General features: G+C 45.9%; 1 protein-coding gene across 1 annotated transcript in view; it reads left to right on the top strand.

Annotated features, from left to right (window-relative positions):
* Nucleotides 1-25,753, top strand: part of Adam12 (ADAM metallopeptidase domain 12) — a 326,149-nt gene that overhangs the window by 102,268 nt on the left and 198,128 nt on the right. Inside the window, exon 3 of the mRNA XM_046448791.2 lies at nucleotides 3,367-3,440. Coding sequence (XP_046304747.1) covers nucleotides 3,367-3,440 — 74 coding nt within the window. The remainder of the gene's footprint in view (nucleotides 1-3,366; nucleotides 3,441-25,753) is intronic.

Below are 25,753 nucleotides of genomic sequence, written 5' to 3'. Positions count from 1 at the left end.
AAGATAGAATTATAATTATTGCCCAAACGCATCTGGTCTATTGATTAGCACTTAATGGATTTATTCAGTAAATGCAGTTCTTTAGGCATTCAGCACAAATACGGTTCCATTAGGATAATCACTATATCATTTTAAAAAATAGAAATGGTGTATTTCACCAGCAACAGTTCATTATCTCCAGTGGCTAACAATCAAGAGAAAGTGGGATGAATGCATGCTTTTAAGCTAAGAGGTCTAATGCAATTAGTGGTTTTGAAATAATGTAGCTCTCTGTTCCCTGTCCCCATTGGATTTCTCCTCTACTCTCCATACATCCACTAAGATATACACAGAGAGATTTTTCTCATCTTCCTGGGGGGGGGGGGAATGTATTCTTTCAAACATGTTGACGTTGGCATGACGTTGATGTAGAATTAGCACAAATATTGATATTTAAATAGCTCACTTATTTCAGGTTAAAGGGTGCTGCAAATTATTTATTAGTGGTGTTGGGGATCAAACTCAGACCTTTATATATGCTAAGCACTTGCTCTATCCCTGAGCTATATCCCCAGCACTTTATTTTTATTTATAAATACAATTGTCAGGATTTCTCTTTAAGACAGTGCTTTATGTGTCAATATCTTAGGCAAATGCAATTTGTAACTAAAGTAATATTTATATATACACACATGCAAAACAGTTAGATGAAGATACATACATATGGTGTTTGGGCACCTCTTGACAGAATATTGAGACTTTGTTTGATATTTTATTATAAACTAATTAATAATCTTGTTTTTCTAAGATATGATTAATGAGTTTGTATTACTCATGAAGTGTTGGTAAGCATGGTGTAAGTGTTGGTAATTAAATCTGAGGGTCAGTGAGTATATAGGGAAAAATCCCTGACACAAAACAAAAAACATTTCTGCAAACTGTTACAAGGATGTGGTGTGTGTTTAATGTTACATAGGATTGAATAGTAATATTAATTTTTAAAAGTTCAGCAAACACCAGAAATCCATGCAGTTCTTATAAACACCAGACAGTGTCAAAATACAAAAACTAAGAACTGTGTTTGTGTAAAAAAAAAAAAATTAAAAAATATGTTTAAAAAATCCTGTCTAAAACCCAGAAAAGTGCACAAACATTTCATATATATGGGAATTCACCTGTTTAACTCTCAAGTTCAAGTCATTATTTAAAATAATATCATCCATCAACTAAAAGGATATTATTTTAAATCATTACAATGTATAGATCCATATGATGTAGAAGATAATAATTTATATGGATGATGATAGTTAAGTAGGAGAGCCACCTCCAGGCACATGAAACCCTAACCTTGGGTTTGCACCTGCTGATGCTCCCTGAAGACCCCCCACTCGGGAAGCAAATGGACCCTGCAGGTGAGGGAGCCTCATTCGGAGCCGTCTGACATGAATTGGTGTGAATATACTTTGTATACAACCAGAGGTATGAAAAATTGTGCTCTACATGTGTAATGAGAATTGTAAAGCATTCTGCTGTCATATATAAATAACAAAATATAAGACCTTTCTGTGCAGGTGCAAGGGTTCCACATCTGTGCTGTCTGCTTACCACGTGCAGCTGCTGAGTTCTAAAACGCATCTGGTGCAACCAATGAACTGAATGTTATTTTGTTTAAATTTAAATGGCCATATGTGGCTGGTGGCTACCATATTAGACATAGTAAGGCCACAAGAAGATGTCAGAGGGCCACGCTAACAATGGGGGCTTTATAATTCCACACTAGTGATGTGCATTAGTTAATGTAGGCTTTGTCATTTCTCCAAAACTCATGGGACCTTCACTTGTGGGTTTTTTCACATTTTGTTTCATTTTTAACTAATTTTTTAATGTCGGCTATTTGGAATTTGCAGTTCGTTTTGTCTTAAGTGTCACATGTGGATGGTTAATTCGTCATCTAGTTGAAACATCGTATTTTTAAAATGTCCCTTGGGGGGGGAGAAATGAATTACAGTAGATGGGGTAGAGAGAGAAGATGGGAGGGGAGGGGATGGGGGATAGTAGAGGATAGGAAAGGCAGCAGAATACAACAGACACTAGTATAGCAATATGTAAAACAGTGGATGTGTAACCGATGTGATGCTGCAATCTGTATACGGGGTAAAAATGGGAGTTCATAACCCACTTGAATCAAAGTGTGAAATATGATTTGCCAAGAACTATGTAATGTTTTGAACAACCAACAATAAAAATTAAAGAAAAAAAAAATCTCCTCAACTGCCCCCCCCCAAAAATAAATAAAATAAAATAAAATGTCCCTTGGATTCTTGTAGTAATACTGCCTTTCAAATACAAAATATTAGAAAACTACATATAAAGTTTTATTCTCATAGCTCTCATAAAAGCATAGAACCCAAAGAATTCACAAAGCAAAGGCAGACAGAGCCAATGCCACTGAATTCAGCTCTGATTTAAGGAGGGTGTCCATGATCTGCAAGGCAGTGGTCACCTGTGGTGCGCATACTGGGCTGATGTTCAGACCCAGAGGCCCACAAGGCAGCGGTCCTGTCCTGGGGGGTGCCTCCCCCACACTTTTCCTAAACTGCTAAGAAACTCAATTTGTGCACAGGGCTGCCATGGCATTTGGCTTTTCTTAGGTGGACTCATCCTTAGGAACGGACTGCACCTCGGTTCTTGGGAGAGGAGCTCCCAAGGCCTGGGCTAGCACCAGGTGAGCGAGGAGAAGGCTGTGTAGGTGGATGTGGAGGCAGTGAGCTCCAGACCATGCTAAAGCATTGGTGTCTTGTCAGTGTGGTTTGTTTTAAGCATGGGTGGATTGATCAGGTGGTGATTTTAAAGGTATCCCTCCACTGTCATTGGGGAATGAAGAGGAAGAGAGCATAGGTGGACATGGAGGAAATTGGAAGGCTTTGCAGGAATCCAGGGTGAGAGACGATTGTGGTTGAGCTGGTCACTAGGACTGGAACTTCAGGGGCTGCTCAACAGGACTTCCTCTTGGATTAGATGGAGTTGGTGAGGGTGAGGGGGCCACAAGGTAATTAAAAAGTTCACCTTCTAGTTTCTCATATGAGCAGCTGGGGAAAGGAAGGTGCCCTTCATAGAGACAAGGAGGATCCAGGAAGGAATCCATGGGCCGTGTGCGATGGAGAAGGGGCCCTAGGGTATGTGATGGAAGGAAAGGGGTTTAGAGGCCATGTCAGGGCCTGGTGTCACATTTCCAGCTGCTCCTCTGCTCTTCTGTACTTGAAGTCTCCGAATGTTCCAAAGGGGAACGTGGATGTTTCTCTCTGCTGACTGCCAGAGGAGCATAGCCTGATATTGGTAAGTCAGAGCCAAATGTTTTTCAACCAACTCCTCTTGTTTATCTTTCAGGATCATCCAGAAGTGTTGAATGTTCGCATGCAATTGGAAAGCAGAGAACTGGTCATAAATCTGGAAAGAAATGAGTAAGTCAAGCTAATCCTTGTTTATGGCATGACCGGACAAAGTTAAGACAGCGTGGACTGGGAAGTGCTGTGTAAGTTATGTTGGCGTTTAGAGAAGCAGGACTCTATGCATGGGTCTGTAATCCAGATTCAGATTTGAGGATGAAGTTAACTTTAAACAGTTACCCAGAGGAAAAATAAAGAATTTTATCACTCTGAAAAAGAACTTGGTAACTCAGCAGGTTTTCTCATTGTTCAGATGTTTCTTTGGTTCAGTCTGATTTTTCAAGGGAAGAATTTAAGCATCCTCTGCTCATTCAGAGTGTCCCTAGGTCAGTTTCCAAGTTGTGTGACAGCTTCAAACAGGTAGAAACTCTTTCGTCCCTAGGAAATACCAAGAATTTATTTTATCTTTCAAAGCTTGTCTCCTCAGGTATTAACTTTATTTATTTACTTACAATTTGACTCTTTCCTGGAAAAATTATATAAATTTCCAGAAAATGGTCTTGTGTTTTATTCCGGAGCACATGGGTACCACTTCATATTTTGCATGGTCTCCCAGAGAAGCTGTGTCTGCTCCTGTTGGTGTCGGTTCTTATGCTCTGGCTGTCCCCACAAATTCCTCAGCTCTGAGGGGCCCTTCACATTCCCTTTGATCAGCACCCAAGTAGGAAGGCCTTCTGGACAGCATCTGCGGGTGGAGGTGTCGGTCAACTTCCCAGTGCTTGATGCTAAATGGCCGCTCACCCTTCCAGTGTGTGGGTTTCTTCTCACCCTTTTTTGCTGAAATGGCAGTGTGGATGGGAATCCTCTGGAAGGCATTCCAGAGAGAGAGAGAGAGAGAGAGAGAGAGAGAGAGAGAGAGAGAGAATATGAATATGAGAATGAATAAATATATCATGCAAACTCAAATTAGCATCTTTATATAAAAAGTCAGACCAATTTATTGACATCAGAACTGTGATTTGAGGGTACTGAGCAAGTCAGAGGAAAGAGACCACTAAAGGCCACCCTAGCATTTGGCATCTCATGCCATGGGTACTTAGAGTCACATAAAATCATGTGCCCTCCTCCTCGGGATCCACAACGTGCCTCTCTCTCTCTCTCTCTCAATGTATATGTTTTTAAAGAATAATACTGTTGATTTGTGTGGTAGAGACAATATTTACCAAACTTTATTCAGAACTTGAAAATAGGGCAAAAATGCCTCTTTATATTTTATCTTACATGTGCACCCCTCACCATTAGATGTATCTAAAGCTTTGTAAATAATAAATAAGTAATGTGTTTTAGCATTTCTGGTGCCGATGATCTTCAAATAGAGATTCCAGCACACATACTGAACAAGTGAACTGTGTGCTGCTTCTGATGGCTCTCTTAGGAAAATCAATACTTTCATGGTCTTTCTTTTTTTGGCTTTTATGTAACAATATTATGGGGCCTTTAAATTTTTATAAATGTTGCTTCTGTTTTCTTATTTTTTATTTGTTCTTTTTAAATAAGCATGAAGGTAGAGTGTATTCTGACATATTCTACATACATGCGGTGTGACTTAGGATCCCGTTCTGTGGTTGTGCATCATGTGGAGTTACATTGGTCGTGTATTCATATAAGAACATAGAAAAGTTGTATCCTTTTCATTCTACTGTCTTTCCTATTCCCATCCTCCGTCCGTTCCCTTCATTCCTCTTTATCTAATTTAAATTACTGTTCTTACGTGTTTCTGAAAATATCTCCATGGAGGAAGCTAGGTATTCCTTGAAAGAGCAGAGAGAGGGCTTCCCTCTGCGCTGCATGCCCTCAGAGGCGCTGCCATGATTGGCAGCTGTATTGTGACTGACCCTATTGTTAGGCAGGGACATGGTGCCCAGCATGGGGGAGGCTGATCCTAAACTTTGTAGGTGGTATTTCGACTGCAGGTAGAGGGGAGGAAATAGCCTTAATAAAATCCTGAAGTTATTTGTTTTTTACTATAAAAGGAACACCAGCAAAAAAAATTGAACACCGTAAGGGAAAAAAAAAAAGAACAAAGAATTAAAAAAAATATATATTCCTTCGACTGAGCATGACCCTGGTTGACATGGTGCATGCTAATGCAGATGATTTTCTCACAAGTAATTCTCTGCTGCTTTTGTCTTTCTGAGATTGTAGACTTTGTGTGATTTTATATCCTACGTCTTCATTTAGCTACGTGAAGGACATGCTGTTCCAGGTAGAAATGATTTCTCAGAGTCCCTCGGGTCCTCTGAGTGTGGAAAGTGGTTTAATAGCCTCATTCATGCTTCCCTCAGAAAATGATTTATCTTCCGTTAGCTGCAGATAGTAAAATATACGTGGACAATTGAACAAGGACTAATTAGTATACAATGTTATTTTAAAAGGTGTGTTAATGTGCTTCCTTCCAATCCTGGGCCTTTCATATAAGATAATCTTGACGTTAGATAAGTTGAAAACATAAAACCATCTCTTCTCAATTTGTTTCTCTCTTCCCAACTGCTTTGTCAGCCGACATTTTTAAAAAACACACACATGGAGCATGTTTAAATATGTTCCTATGATGTCCTATAGCTTTATTTAGTAATAGTACTTGTACCAATTTCAAGAATTGCGTTCTGTTAAAAGTAATATTTTCATAGTCAGAGCATGCCAATATTACTATTTAAATAATGCATTTCCCAAAATATTTCTGTATGACTATTGTTTTTGAAAGAGTCTACGCATTATTACAAATGGAAAATTCCTTTGAGGCAATGAATACCAAAAAAATCTACAGTTTTATAAATGAACTGGAATGCTTTTATGCTACTAGCTTTTAATGCTATCAGACATAAAAGGTATAAATCACTTGTTTATAGTATAATTTTTAATTTGCATAGCCCTTTGGTGCAATAGGACCAACTCAGAGAGCTTATTCAAATAAAGCTATAAGAACCCAATGATAAAAAATATAAGCAGAGGTTATTTAAATATTTAACAACCAGTATAGTAAAAAGGCCTGACCAATTGAACGGCCCCTGACCAATCTGGTTGACGTGCTGCTTCAGTGCCTGTGGGCCAGCAGTCAGCCCTGTGTTCAAGGATATTCTTTGCAGAGTGTTTTACTTAGATGTACATTGATAGGAATTCAATTAAATAAATTATGGCTCAGCTATGGAGCAGAATACTATTCAATAATTAAAAATGATGAGGAATTAAATCATTGCAAAGAGATTTATAGTGCAATCCATGTAAATATCATGTTAGAAAATACTTTACATGGCAGTCAGTTTTTATTTTAAAATCATACACATGACATGGATCTCTGAGTAGTACGATTATGCGAGTTTTTTTATTAATGTTTCACAAGAAGAAAATATTACTTTAAGATTAGAAAAAAAATCCTTTTGTTATGAAGGGGAAAAAAACTTGAAAATAAAAAGCTTGAAAATTCTTGAAAAGAAGGTTGAAGTATTTACAGTTCATAAGAGAAAACAGGGAAAGGCTACTTTGCAAGGGCTTTAAAAGCTTCCAGAAACTTCCAAAGGGCAAAATAGGCCTACTCGTTGAAGATTGTCTTTGAATATCTAGGAATCTGTTTTAATGTAAAATCTACTTAGAAATGAAAACCTAAATAAAAGTGGCCCCAGTCCCTTAAGTCATAGGAGCTATACTCTGAAGCTAATGCTGAAAGAGAGTCACCTAATTATCCGTGCTCGGAAACTCTTCCATGGTGAACCAGTCCACCGAGCAGGGCCGAATTTTAATAATAGTTGTTTCAGGGAATCTGTTTTATTTGCCTTCTAGCATCCCTAATTTGTGCTGATCGGCTGTTTACTTAAAATCTGTTTGTATAGCGTAATTGAATGTTTAAAGGAACACACAGCTTCCCCGCGCCCCCACTGGGAAGCATTTTTCTTCCTGCTGTCTGCCCAGGGAGGGAGGCTGGTTTATCGCTTCCATAACTCACCACATCCCTGTGGACGCCCAGGCCCTTGCTCACACAGGTGCTTTATTGGACAGGCAGGCCAGCTCAGCCATGGCTTTCCAGTTTAGGGTAATTAAAAGTGAGGGCCGTACATCACGCTGCCTGCATCTCTCAGGCCCCGGGGACACTGGGTCTTCAAGCCTGGTTCCCAGCACTGTGGATGGCAGTTGCCATAGGGAGGCCGCAGCCCCCTGGATTTATATTCGGGGTGTCTCTGGGCTGGAAGAACCTCAGCACTGACTGTGTTCTGTCTGGAATGATGACGCCAGGCATCTCTTCAGGGACAACTTTAATTACTCTACATTCTACAACCATAGTAGAAAGGACATTTAAAAATTGTCAAACATTAGACATAAATGTTAAGTAAGGCATGTGTTTTAGATGATCTCACATGACCATGTACTGCAGGGGAAGACGTGGCCAGTATGGAGATGGCATTGGATGGATTAGGAGCCCGCTAAGCGACTGTCCAGAGGATATTAGCCCACCACTCACAATGACTGGACCTGTGTCGGGCAGCTGGGCCGCTGCTGCTAATGCTGCTGGTGCAGGGCTGTGTGCGTGGCCTCCTCTGGCCCAGGTTTCGTCAGCTGCTCTATGAAGATGTAAAAAGGTGTCCTGAACATTTCCTGGCAACACAAAGCCAGGGGATCACTATGCTCCATACGACACAAGCTGGATCATGGAGATTTCAGCAGTTTGGATCAATAGGCCAAAGCTAACAAGATGAGATTTAGTGGGATAGATATAAAGCAGTCCTGTGCTTGGGTTAACATACATACATACATACATAAATGTATGTTGCAAGTCCTGAAAATATTTGCTAGTGATTTCATGAAGGAGACCCACGAGCTCAGTAAGAGCCCTGGAGACAATGTGGCTGCTGAGATAGGTGAGAGCCACCAAAATGTCTGTGGGATGGTGCAGTGGGCCCTGGACTGGAGAGGACATCCTCTGTCATGTGATGACCTGGCCAGATCCTGCTCTTTGTGCACCAAAGCTGAGAACCACCGCCGACTGTGTTCTCATTGCCATCCCTGGGCATTCCTTTCCTTTCCCATCAAACAAGGACCTCCCTGGGGTCAGGGTCAGGGGCTTTTTATTTTACTTTATTTTGTAACACAAATCGAACCCAGGGGAACTTAACCACTGAGCCACATCCCCAGCCCTTTCTAATTTTATTTTGGGCTGATAGGCATACACCACTCTGTCTGGCTTAGGGGTAGGATCTTTTTTTAAAATTTTATTTATTTATTATTTTAATTAGGTATATATGGTAGCAGAATGCATTTTGATTCATTGTACACAATTGTAGCACAGCTTTTCATTTTTCTGGTTGTACATGATGTAGCATTGCACCATATGTGCAGTCATACATGTACCTAGGGTCATGATGTCCATCTCATTCCACCATCTTTCCTGCCCCCATTTCCCCTCCCCACCCCTCCCTCCCCTTTGCCCAAAGTTCCTCTATTTTTCCCATACACCCTCACCCCACATTCGGCCTTTGGTTTTTTAGGATTGGCTTACTTTGCTTAGCATGATATTATCCAACTCCATCCATTCACCTGCAGATGCTGTAATTTTATTCTCTTTTAATGCTGAGTAATATTCCATTGTGTGTGTGTGTGTGTGTATGTATATATATATATATATATATATATATATATATATATATATATCAATCACAGTTTCTTTATCCATTCATCTATTAAAGGGCATCTAGGTTGGTTCCACAGTTTAGCTATTGTGAATAGAGCTGCTATAAACATTGATATAGCTGCATTACTGTAGTATGCTGATTTTAAGTCCTTTGAGTGTAGACTGAGGAGTGGGATAGCTGGGTCAAATGGTGGTTCCATTCCAAGTTTTCTAAGAAATCTCCATACTGCTTTCCAGAGTGGTTGCACCAATTTGCAGTCCCACCAATAATGTAATTTGCAGTCCCACCAGTAACTTCACACCTTCTAAAATAATGACCAGGCTACGCCCACTTTTTACCTGTAGGTCTTGGAGATAGCTGAATGTCTCAATGCTGACAAGACCTTCAGAAATGGCCAGGTTCATCTTTTGGGTTCATGGTGTCTGAGGATCTTCATTTTACAGACTTGACATCAGGAAGCTGATTTTAACACCTTTGTTGGAGTGGGCAGTACCATTCCTTTCTGTGCCTCAACCTGCAGAAGCAGCCCAACCTGCATGCAGTACATTAACACAACAATGAACCCATTGCTGTCATTCCATTCCCTGATCATTTACCCAGAGACATTTAATTATTTCCACATTGCAATTGACCCTGGAGGTAGAAGTGAACAGCGTCTTCACCTCTTTTGTAGTTGAGTCACAGAGCCCAACAATAAAAAAAATATCACCAAAAACAATAACTGGGTGACAGTCATGCCCAAGGCCAAGGAAGGAAAGTGCAGAGCCCTTGCCTGTCTGGAGAAGGAGGGCGTGGCATTAAGTAGCATTTCAGCTGTGCATGAATAGGGCCAAGCCAGGTAAAGAGGAAGAAGGGGGCAGAAAGAGAGAGAGACAGAAAAGCATGTGTAAAGGGCCTGAGGGAGGAGGAAAGAGCTTTCCAGAGACTAGGAAGGGTGTTGTGCTAGTGAGCAAGGAGGAGAGTGGGGATAGAGAGGGAGAGGAAGCCAGGCCCTGCAGGGCTGTGGGCACCTTGAGGAGGATGTTTTTCACAAGGACAGTGGTGCACCCTGAAGAATGGGCTATAAGCATGGCAATGATGTGCTGAGATTCAGTTTTTAAAGACCGTCCTGGGTGCATGGGAACCCCAGGTTGGAGGAGGAGAAGAGTGGATGTCCTGGGCAGAGCGAGTGGCCAGAGCAGTAGGAGTGTGAGGAAAGGTGTGGATAGTTTAGAGAGCCCAGGAAGCAGCGTGGACAGAGCGTGGTGAGGACGGAACGTGGAGGTGATGGAAAGGGAGATGTCAGGCATGATTCCTGTACACTAAACACTGGGAGAGCGGTGACATCTTTCACCAGAATCGAGAGCCCTGGAAAAAGGACCAAGGTTTTGCCTTTGAGCAGTGGCCAGGGACATAGAGATGTGGATGGGATGGTGGTGGCCAGGTCCTGTGCATCTTGGAGCGGGGTGGAAATTTGGGCCAAACAGAATTCCTTATGGAGGGGGTCGGTGGAGGGCTGTCATGTGCAACTATCAAAGTGGCATCCTTGTGGGGTCTTGGTTGTCTGCAGCTGACCTAAGTTTTGCAGTGGCTAGTGACTGTGAGCTGGAGAGCAGCAGTCTGCAGTAGGTGGACCAGGAGGAGCATGAACAATGGCCCTGAGGTAGCTACAGAGCTGTCACAACCCAGAGCAGTGGATTGATTTAATTTCTAAGCCGGGGCCTCAGCCAAGGCTGAGCCTCTGGTCTCCATCTCCCTGGCAGCCCCCCATCCCCTCTTTCACATCTTTCCTGGAGTCTGAGTTCATTGTGTGTGTCATTTAGAGGCTCCTGAGGTCCTGGAAGTCTAGAGCCTTGCTCCTGGACCACCAGCACCAGCACAGGGACCTCTTGGGGGAGCTTATTAAAAAGGCAGATGCCTGGCCCCACCTCTCTGTTAACCCCAAATCCCCGGCTGTAAAGCCTGGGGATCTGTATTTTTTACAAATTTCCAAAGAAATAGATTCTCATTGTTCTTGGAGGGCCCTAGCTACATGTGGCAATTTAAATTAAAGTTAATTTAAAATAAAATTAAAACTCAGTTCCTGGATTGTTCTAGCCACAGTGCAAGTACTTGGCAACCACCGAGGGACCCTTCCATCATCTCGGGAAGTATTTTGGGCAGCGTTGGGACTGGTTGGGTAATACCAGCCCATGGATCCTTCTAGTGTGGGGTCCTGTCTCAGCAGATGCATCAGCTGTGGGAATGTCCTTCCTACAGGGAGTGACCACGCCTCCCAAGGCTTCCCAATGGCTGTGGCAGTGATAAGCCCTGTCCTCTGCCCTGGGACCACCTCTGCACTTTGATAAGTAGAGGAAGGCCCAGGAGTGAGTGCTGTGAGCGGAACTGTCCACAGTGGAACTGAGGCCAGCCCCACGGACTTCAGCCATCGTCTAACTGGACAAGTCTCCTTTAGATTTAAGTTACAGCCTCTCGGCCTTAACATTTAAGATGCCTTTAATTGAGCTAGATTTTGTTTCCTGAATAGAGCTGAATTCCCTGAGCTCCTCCCCTCACCTCGGACGGTGCAGACATTGGAAAAGGGCAGAGCACCATTTTTAGAGTTTTTGTTCCCCAGCCTGACATAACCTTGAAAGTGCTTGAGCTGGTTGAGATTGACCTTTTCAAAACAGTGTTCCCCCTGTTCCAATTTGAGAGTAGGGCTTGCGAGTGGACCCTTCAAGTTAGCAGGGCCTGGAAGGGTCACTGACACAGAAGTGGATTTCCATTCCTACTGTCCCTCACATGGCCAGGGGTTGCTGAGTGGACCCTTGAGACTCTCTTCTGGTGAGAGTCTCCCGTGGGCTTAGGATCCCTCTCCCCAACCCTGCACAGAGGACGTGCAGGCCACCGTGTTAATGGCAGCACAGAGGATGTGCAGGCCACCGTGTTAATGGCGGCCTCTCTGTAACTTTTCCTGGTTGTTACTTCTGACTGTGTGACACTCGAGACTTTCGTGATCCCTTAAGACAGTAACACTTGCTCTCCAATGAGCTTGAAACGCCAACATAATTTTACAAAGTTTATAGTCACAGATTCTGCAGGATTCTTGTGATATAACGCCACAGGAAACCAACACTTTAGATGACTTTTTTTCTGAAATGTTTATTTCAAACTCATTAACCTGAATGGAATTGGAGCCCTTGTCTGTTGTTGGCCATGCTTCATAATGTGCTTGGAAAAACTCAAACTTGGCAATTATGTCTCTGTTTTTTGGATTCCTTCTTACTTGTTTCTTATTTATACTGAATGTTCATGCTTAATTAGTGATGATAACGAGCTATAATATGATGTTATTTACCAATCATCATTCATTACACATGGACAATGTGTGGTGTTCCTTTATTTCTGGTTGTAAATAGCCTTCGTTATTAGGCTGGACTCTGTTGGGGACTTGAACAGATATTCAGACACCAGTGTTCATAGCAGCATTATTCACAAGAGCCAAAAAGTGAAGCAACCCAAATGTACTTTAACAGAGGAACAGATAAACAAATCATGGTTGTACATTCAGTGAAATATTATTCAGCCTCAAAAAGGAATAGAGGAAGCTTTGGCACATGGAGAGACACAGATGAGCCGCCTTCCCTGAGCAGCTGTCAGCACATGGGACACAGACTAAATGCTCTGCAGGGCCCTAATTCTCTTGTGCTTTTAGGGGCAAAAGCATCCCTGCATTCTGCATAGCTAGACACAGGCCGTAGGGTCGGAGCAGGACCAGGAATTGCTGGCAGGAAAACTAGGGCTCTGAAGTGGAGCCTAGATGTAGCCTGTCCTGGGAGGCTCTGTCCACGCACACAGTGATGGCAAAGTGAAGAAACTGTTTCATTCAAGGAGAAGGAAAATGGGATTCGATTCCTCAAAAACCAGTGGCAGCTAGGCATGGTGACACCTGCTTATCCCAGCGACTCGGGAGGCTGAGGCAGGAAGATGGCAAGTTCAAAGCCAGCTTCAGCAATGGTGAGGTGCTAAGCAACTCAGTGAGACCCTGTCTCCAAAATACAAAAGGGGCTGGGGATATGGCTTAGTGGTCGAGAGCCCCTGATCAATCCCAGGTACCAAAAAGCCAATTCCTGGGAAGACACAGTGGCGACCACACTTACCCAGGTACCGTGAGAAGAGGAAGGAGGGTTCCCTCCATCGTGCCATCCCGAGCCCACGTCGTCTCAGAACAGGGGCAGTGCACTGTGGGGTGAGCTGGGGTGTAAGTGCAGAACAAGAGCCTCTTTATTTTTTTATGATTTTCTTCCTTAGAAAACCATGTGGGCAGATAGAGGATGATAGGAGAACCCCACCCTACCTCACAGCAAGAGGGTTATTTCAGGAGATAATTTATTTACAGAGAATTATTTCCACAGCCCTTCTAAGGCCACTCCTTCCGTCCCAAGCAGCCTGGCGGATATTGCTGGCCAGTTTCATGATTGTCTTTGAAGCTCTGACAGGCTCTGGTGGAGATGGCCTCTGTGCAGTATTAGTCACCCAGCAGCACCCATGGGACAAGTAGGCTCCAGGGTGGGACGAGGGTTTTATGTGAGGTTTTCACAAAATAAAAAAAAAAATTATTCATGTTTTCAGTAAAGTCCTGATGATTTTGTGCATTCACGTCAACAAAATGAATAAAGTCAGGTAGGTTAAATAAGTGTAAAATGTCATTAAGATTTTACTATATTATCCCCCATAATTTAGTTAATATGCTTAAAATTTTGGACCGAATTTATTGTCTTACAAGTAAGGTGATGATTGTGATTGGATTCCACCACTCCTTGTATTCTATAAACACTTCATCCAAGAGCCTTGTATTTTCACACTGGACCGTAAATCACCTGTACAGATGTTATACAAACTACTTTATATTTAGAAAAATTAGTTATTCAAGACTTCAGTTTTTTCCCAATAATTTTGCATGTAGGAATCTATGATCATTGACGTAGAGGACAATGTGTTATTAAATCAGTTAATCAGTTGGCTTATTCCTGATCACATTATAGAAAAAATCCAAAGTTGCTAAAATACACATAAATTAATTTCCTTCACATACGTAGCATGTCCTCACTGACAAACTAGCTCTCTTGCATTTTGCTCTGTTTTCAAAGCAGTTGGTAGAAATTCTGAAGATGATCATTTGAGGAAATACACTGTATGCTCGTAGTGGCTTTACATTTTTTTTTTTTAAGAGAAAGGAGATTTATGTGGTGTAGGGAGAAGCCTTGGGCCAGGGGAAAGACTCATGCAGTCTCTAACACTGGTAAGTCATGTGACTTACAGGACCAGAGGGGTTGGAATTGGCCTCTCTGGTCCTGAGTGCTCCCATCTATCATCTGAAGGTAAGTTCCAGCCCTGGACCAGACACCAGTCAGGCTCACTGGGCCTTGCTGAGGTCGACAGCCTCAGCAACTTTCTGCCTTGGATATGCACTCGCCTCTATCACACTGGCGGATACTGTACTCAGGACCTCCATGAGGACCCTGTGGCACAAGCTGTGTTTAGCCATGGAGACCTCCCAAGCTTTCTTATTTAGTTGTATTCTAGTGGACCAGCAAACCCTGCTTGGTGGCCCCTTCCACGTGGTGCTGTTCCCTGGAGACCTAAGAATGGTGCAGAGCACCCACCGGAGGGAGGTCTCTGCTGCAGGATGCTCCTGGCTGACACCAAGATGGGAGGGAGGCAGGATGGTAATTGCCCAAGGGAAGACAAAGCCCCTTGTCCTGAACCATAGATGGCATTTGGTGACTGTTGGAGGGTCTTCATGACACTCTGATACATGATGGCAACCTTGACCTCCTTAGAAGTCCTTGATATCATTTAAAGTGCAGTGGGGGCAATGGGAGAACTCGGGGGGGGGTGCCCCAGGATGCTGGCTGCAAGCCATTTCCTTAGCAGATTATGAGGGTGTGGGCCATTCATCTCCGGGTTCCTTTTCTACATTCTCCTATATGTACACAGTAGGTCACAAAAATAAACACCGCTGGTTCTTGATGGCCAAGCCTGACACAGTATTCTGTCCACAAAGAGCGATTGTTCTGCTCCCTGGGAGCACTTGTTTTCTTCTCCCCTCTGACCTTGTTGGGTAGGAATCCAGAGGGACATGTAGAGGATGCTGTCATTGGAACGAGTTTAAGGAAAGCAACCACGTTTGGTTGCCAAAGACAAGACTTGGCTGAGACTTTTGATGAATTGGCGTCTTTTTTTGTATAATCATTGGTATCGAAATTTTGTAAGTGGAAATAGAGAAAGCACACATAAATATTAGAGAGTGGGACTTTTCAAGTGAATTTGTAATTAAGTTTCAATACTTACATGAACATACATAAATACACTCACATTCTGTGTCTACTATACACAGTTACATAAATGTGCATTTTGTGCTTAAGAAGCAATGTTTCATTTTATTAGGTTGAGCCAGTAAACAAAGTGTTATGTTTTAAAAAATCTGCTAGTTCAGGCTATACCTTAAGTGACTTTTCAAAAAATTCTACAGCAATGCAAATTTGATTTATTCCCTAAAAATAATCTATAGCTCTCTATTTAGAAACAGATATTAGGGCTTTTTAGAAGCAAAGACTTGAACATTGATTGCCTCCAACATTTAAATGCTGAGTGTTGAAAATATGATATCCTTGCTTACTGACAGAAAAATGGATTTTAACCTGGGGTGTGTTTTTACATTTTTTTTTTTGCATTTGACATTAAAGTTCTTGACGCTATACTACACACTCCGTTCATTTGCTAGTATTCATTCATCAGTTGGCAGGGCTCCTGCTCTTCTCAAAGCTTAAATCTGTCTCTGCTGCATAGAACAGCAAAGGACTGGCTTGTGGGGTTGACTAATCAAATACCATGGTGAAGAACTAAATTAAGATTTCTGATTAATGTTATGGGAAAATTAGATAAACAATATGTGAGTCTTCCTCTCCCAATAATTTTTGTCTACCTTTTTCTCCAAAGAATTGAATAATTCTTTTGGCCTTTTTCTAAGTACATTCTTAATTGCTTTGCACTTGTCATATGTGTGTGTCTGCACCTGTGTGTGCGTGTACATACACATTTAGCTAAATGTACCTCACCTGCTGTGTGATTGCAGTCTTGGTGTGGTCTGTTCTGCACAGAACCTTTGGGGACATGGTAGAGATGACATCATCCCTGGCAGTGCCATAGTGACCCACTTTCTCCTAAGGCTGATGGTCTTGAGATCTGACCATCTAAACAGCAGACCTTCTGGTGTGGAGCTGTCACCCCGTGCTCCGGCAGCTACCCTGTGTTGTCCTCGATGCCTGGCAACGGGTACGACCACAGGTATCAGCCTCTTCCATTTTTCCAGCCTGATGAACTTAGAGGAAGTCTTCTTGGTGCCCATATAGACTTTTTAAGAGTCTGGAACTGTCCCAACAGCTCTCTCTTTGGACTCTGTTGAAAACACTCCTCATGGCAACCCCAGGCAGAAACAGAGATGAATCTTTAAAATGCAAACATATTCACAGTGACCTGTGAGCACAGATAATTCAGCCTGCAGCCTGGAGCCCTGGCTCCTGGTCATTGGCCCCGTCATCCCAGGACAGATCTGGAAAACCAGGTGATGACTCTTCAGCCTCCCTCCATGGATAGTTAGTGCATGAGGCAGAAATGCTGAGGCTGTTGTAGGCAGATGGGATCCAGGTGTCACTTGAGGTGGTGGCTGACCTCACAGGCAGGGCTGTTATCTCAGCAATGCCATCTCTGCTTCCAAAGTCCAGAAATGATACTTGACAGACTCAAGTTTTGTGACTTACAGGGCCCAGACTCACACTGATGGACACCTGGACCTGCAAGTGCTCTCAGAGGCCCCAGGCAGCCATGTCCATGATCAGGGCCAGAACAAAGGGCGAAGGACACCCATTCATAGGATGTGGTGACAGTCCGGTGGTGGGTGACCTGCAAGCCCTGGAGTGAAAGAGCCACCCCAGAGGTCCCTCCTCACTCTCTCCTGGTGACCTGGTCAACCACTATACTCTCCTTAGTTTCCTCCTCCATAAAATGGAATTAACTCCTCTAAAGTGGAGCTGGGTTAATTCCATGATGTCGTAGAGCGTTTGCCCACATAAACCCGGCAGTCCTGCTTTTCCGAGTGGGGGACCATGCGCTTCCTGTTTCAGTCAGAGAAGCCCCTTCTATTCACAAGTCCCCCTCTGGCAGCAGCATTCATGCCTGCCAGGCCCCTGCTGGCCCCTGAGATAGACAAGCCTGCAGCCCACCCTGCATTCAGACCCTTTGTTGGGGGAAAGGGGTTTCAGTGAGCCTCCGAACACGTTCGTTTTGTGTGGGTTTGGCCAGCTTGACTTGCAGAGGAAAAGCCATTCCCTCTCCTCCTCCTGGAGTCCCCTTCACGAGGGTGTCCATTATTTCTCCATCACCAGCAACGATTTTACCTGGTATTCCAGGCACTTAGCGTGTGATCGCAGGCACAGTCAAGGCCCCACAAATGTTAGCCGGTGCTGCTGTTATTAGCTCGGCCAGTGTTTCTGAGCTCCTACTGTATATCAAGACTTGTTCAACATGCTGGGGTACAGTGGGGAGCAGAGGAACAATAGTCCTCGATGCCAGGAGCTCGCAGGCTCGCGGACCAGGGAGGTGCCAGGAAGACAGTCCTGCAGTGCTGATGGCACCGTCATGGACACCAGATGTGCTCATGGGGCAGGAGTCCAGACAGCTGGAGAGACAGGAGGCAAAGCCTGTGGCACTGGCCTCCTGGCAGAGGATGGGCTCCAGGCTGGGCACAACCTGGGTGAGAGTGAAAGGGCAGCAAAGACCAGGTACACTGAGCCTTGGGCAGGTTTCAGCCCACGCTGCGCCCTGGGCAGCCCTGCAGTGGTCAGGGAGGCAGCAACAGGGCAACAGGGACATCTTAAGATCGGCAACCTGGTGAAGCCCAAGGACCAACCCTGATGGCAGACGGAGGCATGGTGGTTAGAGACACTTTCAGCTTCTTCTCTTTGTGAAGATCAGAAGACCCTCTTCTACCTGACTGTCATGGCTTGCATCTGAATGTCCCCCAAAAGCTCATGTGACTAAGGCTTGGTCCCCAGTGCAGCAGTGTTTGGAGGTAGGGCTCCTGGGAAGGGACTGGATCATGGGGGCTCTGACTCAATAGTGGATTAATCCATTGAGGCCAAATGGACAACTGGGAGGTGGTGGAATCTGTAGGCAGGTGGGGGTTGTAGGAGCAGGTCACCAGGGGTGTGACCTTGGGGACTTATACCTTCCCCTGCCTGCTGCTTGGCTGCCATGAGCTGAGCAGCTTTCTTCCACCATGAAGTTGTACCTTGCCTCAGACCCCAGGCAGTGAGCTGGCCAACTACAGACTAAAACCTCTGAAATTTGAGCTAAAATAAATCTTTCCTCCTTTCAGTTGTTCCTATCAGGTATTTTGGTCACAGCAGTGAAAAGCTGACTAACAGTGACAGTGTCCTTATTCTTGGCAAGCACAGTGGATGCGGTTCTTTCTAGCTGTCCCCAAGCATGATGCTCAGAAGGACACCCCACATTGTGCAGAAATCCACAACCTCTAGTTGAAAAATCACCCGCTGCTAAATGCCTGCCATTATTTGCTCTGCCAGGACTCTCCTGAGTCAAGGACTGGTTCATTTTTTTTTTAAATTCTATGTTTATATATTTCTAACTTTATCTTTGTTATTACCTCTATAAAATGAGAACAGTTATATTTCCTTGCCCATCTCCATGGTTGATGGATGAAAGTTATTTCATGAAGCTATCGTAGTATTTTACATGCAATGTAACTCTTAGGTGATTGCTAAGACAGGTCACATTTTCCCATTTTTCTTTTATTTTTATGGATTGAATTTTATTTAAAGAGTCAATAAAATATCGCATGCAAGTTTTTAGTACAATATCAAAATACCACTTTTGAACACCAGAGAAAGTTAGGGAAAATAATAGATCTCGCATGCTTGAAATCTTTGTTCTAAGATTATTTGGGTCAGAAATGTTTTTTTTCCTAAAATAAGCTCAGCCCCTGCTTTCTCTAATTCAAGAGATCATCTTAATACAAATGGAGCATTTTGGCTTGAGCTAGAGGTGATGTCAGTGCTCCAAGGACCTTTGTTTAAGTGTGTTTGGTGGGAAGGTTGGAGTGGACATCAGTGTTAGGGTGACATCATTCCTTCCCAGTCCTGCCTTTGGAGAGCAAATTCTGCAGAGCACGTTTAGGGTTAGGTGGCTGCTGCCCAGTGGGAGTGAATGCCAGTTGGTAGCCCAGATCAGGAATTGTAAATGTTTGGGGAGAAAGTGTGGGAGTGGGAGTTGTGGCCTTGGGCAGGATGCAGAGGTGGGCTGGGGAGCTCCGGGTGGCTCCCAATGCATGGGTAGTTGCTAGAGTGGATGAGTACCTGCTGTGAGGAAATAATAAAGGAAATCCCTTTATTATCATTATTATTGTGGTTAGTCCCTCCTCAAAGCTGTAGCAACAGTACTTGTTAGGAATGAATATGTTTGAATGGGACATAAAGATATAGATAGCCTTTGCAGTGTTGGTGTTAACAGGAAAGATTTCTGGAAAAATCCATTATCTCCCTTTCCCCAGTGACTACTAACCTTATCTACCTAACCTCATCTCCACAATTTTAAGGTCCTCTAGAGTGAGTGACCTGCAGAAAATTTTCCTCTATTTGCTCAACATTTTGGTTAGTATGCTGTTTCTCCGAACTGGGCTATTGTCCAGATAAGTGAAGCAGACCCCTAGATTTGCAGTTTCCAAAGGAGAAATGGGTGGAGGTGAGCAGGCTGCTGGGAGCATAAGCTCTTGGAAGACAGGTGCCTGGCTGGCCCCTGGCTGCATGCCCAGAACCCAGGACAGAGCCTGGCATGCAGTGGTGCTCAAGAGTGTTGGGTGCTCAGTGCAGGGACCTCGGAGATCACGGTGTCCATGTTCCCCTTGTAGAGATGACTTGGTGGGCTGGAGGGCCAGGCACTTGCCAACTTCACACAGTTGGTGGTGGAGGTTGAAATTAAGCCATGAGCTCCAGCTTGTGAGCCCGGAGTTGCTGTGTCCTGATGCAGTGGATTTGGTATTCACCGCTGTAAAATCCTGGACTCAGAGTTACCTGGACAGTTTTAAAAAAGAAAGTCCCCAGGCAGAGAGGCTGGTCGGTTTACTTGTACCTCGATGTCAGTATTTTTCTTGAGCGTCCCAGTTGATCTCAAGAGGCAGCAGGAGTGAGGACGGTGGTAGGGGACCAGACCAATAAGCAGCACAGGCTCAGGTGGGGGAGGTGACAGGCTGGGCTGCTCCCGGCCAGTGCCAAGTGCTCTCTGGCTGGGTGCCCACCTCCTTGCTGCTCTGCTCCTCATGAGAAGGCCCTCAGCAGCCGAGCTCGTCAGGCTTTACTCCAGGTGGGGCGCGGGCATTCTCGGGCTCATGCGCCCCATCCTTGGTCTTGGTGCAGCCGTCTCTTAGGCCAGCTCCAGTTTGCCTCGTCATCTCATCTCAGACTGCCACTCACTTGTCCTGGAGACAGCCCCATGGGGCCAGGTGCTGTGCTGGGGATCCAGACAAAAGCAAGGTGAAGCCCCTGAGGGTGGGGCTTTGGAGCAGAGGAGCCGTGGCTTGGTGCTGGTTAGTACAAAGTAAGGTGGCACCGGCTGCTCTGTTAATGCTGGGATTTAAGACTCTCTGTGCCTGGAAGGCTTTGATCTCATGGCCACCCATGTCCTATCATCAACTGAAGAGCCTCACTGGGCCTCCCTAGCCCTCCCTACCATAGGGGGCTGTGCTTTGAAATGTTCCCCATGGCGGCCAGGAGTGGGCTGGGACTGAAAGCAAATGTGAACTGGACTCAGGACATCATCTGGGGCTCTGGCAAATTTGGGGTTACTTGTTGGGCTAACAAGGAGCCACAGCTTGCTTCCCAAGTGAGTCCTAGGCTGTTGTGTTCAGTTGTCGGGCTTACTAGCTCTGGTGGAGAGCTGCGGGAGTGGACCAGAAGAAGAAACCTGCCTCAGTGCTGCCCCCTTTTGGCCCGAGTGCCTTTGGGCCAGTGAGGCCACTTTGAGGCAGTTGGGAACTTACCAGGTAGACCCTTGCGGGGCAAGCTAGCCTGTGGGCTCCGGGAAGCAACGCCCAAGGCTGGCCACAGTCCCCCGACTTGTGCTGCAGGAGAGCTGTGTTCAGAGTGTGGCTACCTCTCCAAAAGCCACCAGGGTCTGGTGACCAGGGTGAGTCCCACCAGAAAGCGACTGCACCTTCAGAGGGGTGGATGTCAGGGAGGAGGGTCTGTCTAGTTTGTTTTTCCCCTCAGCACATTTTTGAGGCCTGTTGCATGGAAACATTTCCTGAACTTGCGAGGAAGCCCCTAGACAGCAGCGGGGCTCTCAGTGCCTCGCGCAGCTCTGAGGGGGCCTGGGAACGTGACTGCTGAGCAGCCGGACAGCAGCTCCCATGGTGCTCCATGGAGACCCCCAGCAAGGAATGGTTGTAGCCCTGGGAGGGAGGATGGGGTCTCCAGTGTGGGCCGAGTCTGGGGCTGATGCTGCGGAACAGAGCTGTGAGGGCTGGATGCCTGCAGGTGAGGATGGGGGCAGGAAGAGTCCCCCCGCCCACCTTGGGAGGGCTTGCTGGACTGCAGGCTGCCCTAGAGCCAGTGACTGTGGAAAGGCAGGCTTGGATGGAGTGCGTGATGTGTGCGAGCATTTTTATCCACATTACCTTATTTTTCCCTTTACACAAACCCCGTGAGGTTCATGCTGCTATTATCCCAGGGGCAGGACCAGGCTGCCAGAGAAGAGGGATGGGGAGGCTTAGGACCTGCCTCACTTGTACCTGAGGCTTCTCTCGCCCAGCCTATCTGCGCTCAGGCTGGACAGGAACCACGCCTTGCTCACCTTCTATCCCAGCCCTTGGCTCCCCTCCACAATGTCCTGTCCCCCAGGAGCCCCCACAGCAGGAGGGGTGGGTGTGAGGAGGAGAGCCCGGCACCCCACCCCCAGCGATGTCCTTAAGCTAAGAGTGTCCAAGAGCTATCAGGACCAGCTTCCTCTGGGGCCGGCATTCTGTCCTTCCCTCCCTCCTGTATAAGCAGATGTCTCCGGTCCAATCTGCAGCGGGTTCGTTCCTGGGCAGGGCCGTTAGCTGGTTTTCTTAACAGGAAGAGACGGCTGGTTGGTGGTGACTCCTGCGTGGCTGAGCGCACTCAGTAGAGCAGACAGCTTCCCCCCACCCCTCCCCCGAGAATGAGGAAATGATAAGCTGGTATAAATCATGCTAAAAGGAATGAGGCCCCATGGAGACTCGTGAGTTCAGACGACACGTTGGTGAGCAGATGAAAGGCCTTGATGGAGACCAGTTGTGAAGGCACAAGCCCGTGCTGCAGAAGCGCAGCGCCCTGACTGAAGGCGTCACGCGCGCATCTCCCCCTTTCTCTCTCTCACTATTAAAAATATTGTTTCCCAGTAAATGTCAAGAGCGGCAGAACAGCCTTCTCTGTCCTGGAGCCTGGGGGGAAGCTGTAAAGACAGTTCTGCACAGCAAGTCTGGAGTGGCATCAGAAACGTGGGCTGCAGTCCTCTACAGGGATGTCCTGCCACAGGAAAGCAGCCGTGATAGCACCTCACTTCCAAGGCTCCAGAGTGTGGGTTGGAGCTTGGACGGACTTACCATCAGAGGTGTCCAAAGAAGGTGTGCATGTGCAAGTGCCACCTTCCTTCATTCTCACAAGCACCAGGCAGGACACCCAGGGCTGGCCCCCGGGTCTGCATGGGCAACCAGCTCGGGGTCCTCGCTCTTCCACTTCCCAGTCCTGAGACTGCAGTGGGTGATCTTAGGCATCAATTTGATGGGGCACCCAGAGAGCCGACGAAGCGTTCTTTTGGGTGTGCCTGTGAGGGTGTTCATGGAAGAGACTGCATTGAGTCAGTGGACTGAAGAAGGAAGGCCTGTCCTCAACGGTGTGGTTGGAGTCCTCCAATCAGAGGAGACCTGGGGAGGACAGAAAGGAAGCATGGATTTGCTCTCCCTCTTCTGAAGATGGGAGTCCCGGCTTCTCCTGTCCTCAGACATCAGAACTCGGGGTTCTCTGGCCTTGAGATTCTAGGACTCGGCCCAGTGACCCCCCAGGTGCTGAGCCCTCCAACCGTGGGCCGAGCGATTTCCTTAGCTTCTTTAAACCCGCTTTCTCACCTGGAGAGAATGAAACCAGGACCCACTCTGTGGACAGGTTTCTTCAATCGCAGACGATAGAAACAGAGTTGGCGGACTTGACCAGAGAGACGAAAGGAAGGATGAGAAGCAGCTCCCAGAACAAGGGAGGCACAGAGTAGCCGGTCTCAGGAAGGGCAGGGACCTGCCACCTGGGTGAAGAAGACTCGATGGACAGGCTTGTCAGGGTCTGGTAAGGCCCACCCTTGAGTCATCTTGTCAGGGTCAAGTCCAGAGAGAGTATCAGATAGGTGCCTGTGGTCACATCCTAACCACCTGGCCAGAGAGCAAACCACCTTGACTTTGGCTAGAGGGAGAAACGGGGTTTCCATTAAGAGCCGCAGTAAACGCTTACTGCGTGATTGTCCTGGGGATTGATTAGCATCCCGCAGGTCAGGTTCTTGGCACTAAGGCTAGCACATCGCAAGAACTGAACACTGAGCAGTTGTGTATTGACAGTTATAAACTGGGATGATTAGTAGTTGACCAATAATATAAACTTTCTGAATAAAAGCTAACAATGTCTATACACAATTTCAATTCAAGTGAGAAATCTGAATAAGATCCTTGGATTGCATCCAGGTCAACCTCCTGGTTGTTCTGTTATAGTGGGGGTTTGGGAAACCTTTCCACTGGGGGAACTGGACAAAGGGTACACAGATTGTCTGAACTATTTCTTGACGTCCGCCTGTGAATCTACAATGGTCTCAACAAAGATTTCACTTAGTACCAAAAAGCTAATAATTATGACTTCAAAATCCCAGCAGGTCTTTTCTCCCTGTTGGAATTGATCGTTTTTAATTTTCCATACTTAAACAGCATTTTTCTGATTGATTTTTTTAAGTGTAAAGGTCTTGATGGATTAAAAATTCTTTTTAAACATTGAGAAAAACTTCAGTACGATAAAAGAGCGAGGCCAGCTCAGAATATTCCCTTGATAAAAATGCTTATCATGGGACATTTGATGAGCTTGACCACACCCTCTCCCCCCCACACACACATGCTCCTGGCCTGGCAGGAAGCGTGTGCACAAACCGCCAGCCTGCTTGGTCCCCCGTGGTTTATTTTAGGGAGAGCTGTTTGTTTCCTCTTATCTCTCCAACTTTAGTTCGTTTATTTATGTGAAGGTGGGCCCCAAGGAGTGTCACCTCCCAAGGGATTTGTTAGGCTTATGGAGTCCTGAGTCCCTGTTTATACATTCTGGGATTATGCTGGGAAGAACCTCATCCAAAGACTTTGAAGAGACCCGTGGTCAGCCTGCCTGGAGCCCTGTGCTGGTGGAACGCATCTGCAGGACACACACCAGATCCTCACTCGTTTGTTTTCCCCCTTCCTATTTCTTCTAGCTACTGTTAACTAGTAGCCAGGCAGTTGGTTACCAAGACCCAATTATCTATCCTAGAGATACTTGCAGTCTAACAGTGGACCATGCCTTGTCATTCAGGGATGACCAGTCGAGGTATGAGGTCTGTATGTCCGGTGCATTATCCAATTTAGCCCTGAGCTGCATTTAGGATTCCTTGCTGAAGGCCAGGGTGGCATGCTGGTATTGGCTTGCTAAGGCATTTCTGCAAACTCATAAGCCCTCTGTTTCCCCTCATAGACTCAAATGCTCTCTCTGCCACCACCATGGCCACTAACTCCCACTCACAGCCCCCGCTGTGGTCTTGAGGACTGCTTGCATTTGATGCTATTGGCCAGTCAGTGTAGCTAGATTTTGGAGGGCAAATGGATTATAGGAGAGAAAAATCTTCTAGAGCTGAGTGGAAGGGGAGAATAGGGACATTTTGGCCTAGAAGAAGAGACTTAGGAGAAACCCAAGCTGCCTGGTCTCAGATTATTACACTTCTTTCTGCCTCAGTTTTCTCCAACTGCAAAGTAAGGGTAGTAATGATAGTCCAGAGGTGGTTGAAAGAGGTAAATACTTGTGAAACTCACTTGAGGCACATATGCAATCACTGTCAAAAATACTAAATGTCTTTGCATGTCGACGAGCCTGACGGAGGGCAGAGACGTCTTCCGATTGGCCACTAAGGGTGGAAATGGACCAGTGAGTGACAGTGGAGGAACGGAGGGCAGTAATCACAGCTCTGCCCAAGAGAGTTGAGCTGCCTACGAGGAGCGAGGCCTGCTTCTGGGAAGGCCACCCATGACCCCGTGGACCCGTAGCACCCCACCCGTGGCCAGTGGTGCATGTGAGTCCTGGTTGAAAGTCCAAATGCTGAGGATTTTCAGCCGTGTGCTGGGTCCTTGCTCAGTGCTCTCCCAGGGTGGTGGGTGAGGGGAGGAGTATTTTGCTGGGTTTGTTCATCTCTGAGCTCATTTGTTCAGTCCCAGTGTTTGGACCAGCACCTGGCACAGAGAGCAGGCACTTTCCAGGAAGGCACAGGTAAATCATGGCCTTCATCTCTGCCCACAGGCCAGGGATGTGCAGGAGGTAGGCCTGGAGCTAGGCCGCCTCCCTCGCGTTGCAGCTGCACATAAAGAAGCCTAGGGTGAGGTATGTA

Source organism: Marmota monax, unplaced genomic scaffold (assembly GCF_021218885.2).
Source record: "Marmota monax isolate L192 unplaced genomic scaffold, Marmota_monax_Labrador192_F-V1.1 WCK01_AAM20220418_F8-fsc00076, whole genome shotgun sequence".
Lineage (NCBI taxonomy): Eukaryota > Metazoa > Chordata > Mammalia > Rodentia > Sciuridae > Marmota > Marmota monax.
This window is presented reverse-complemented; position numbering and strand designations above follow the sequence as displayed.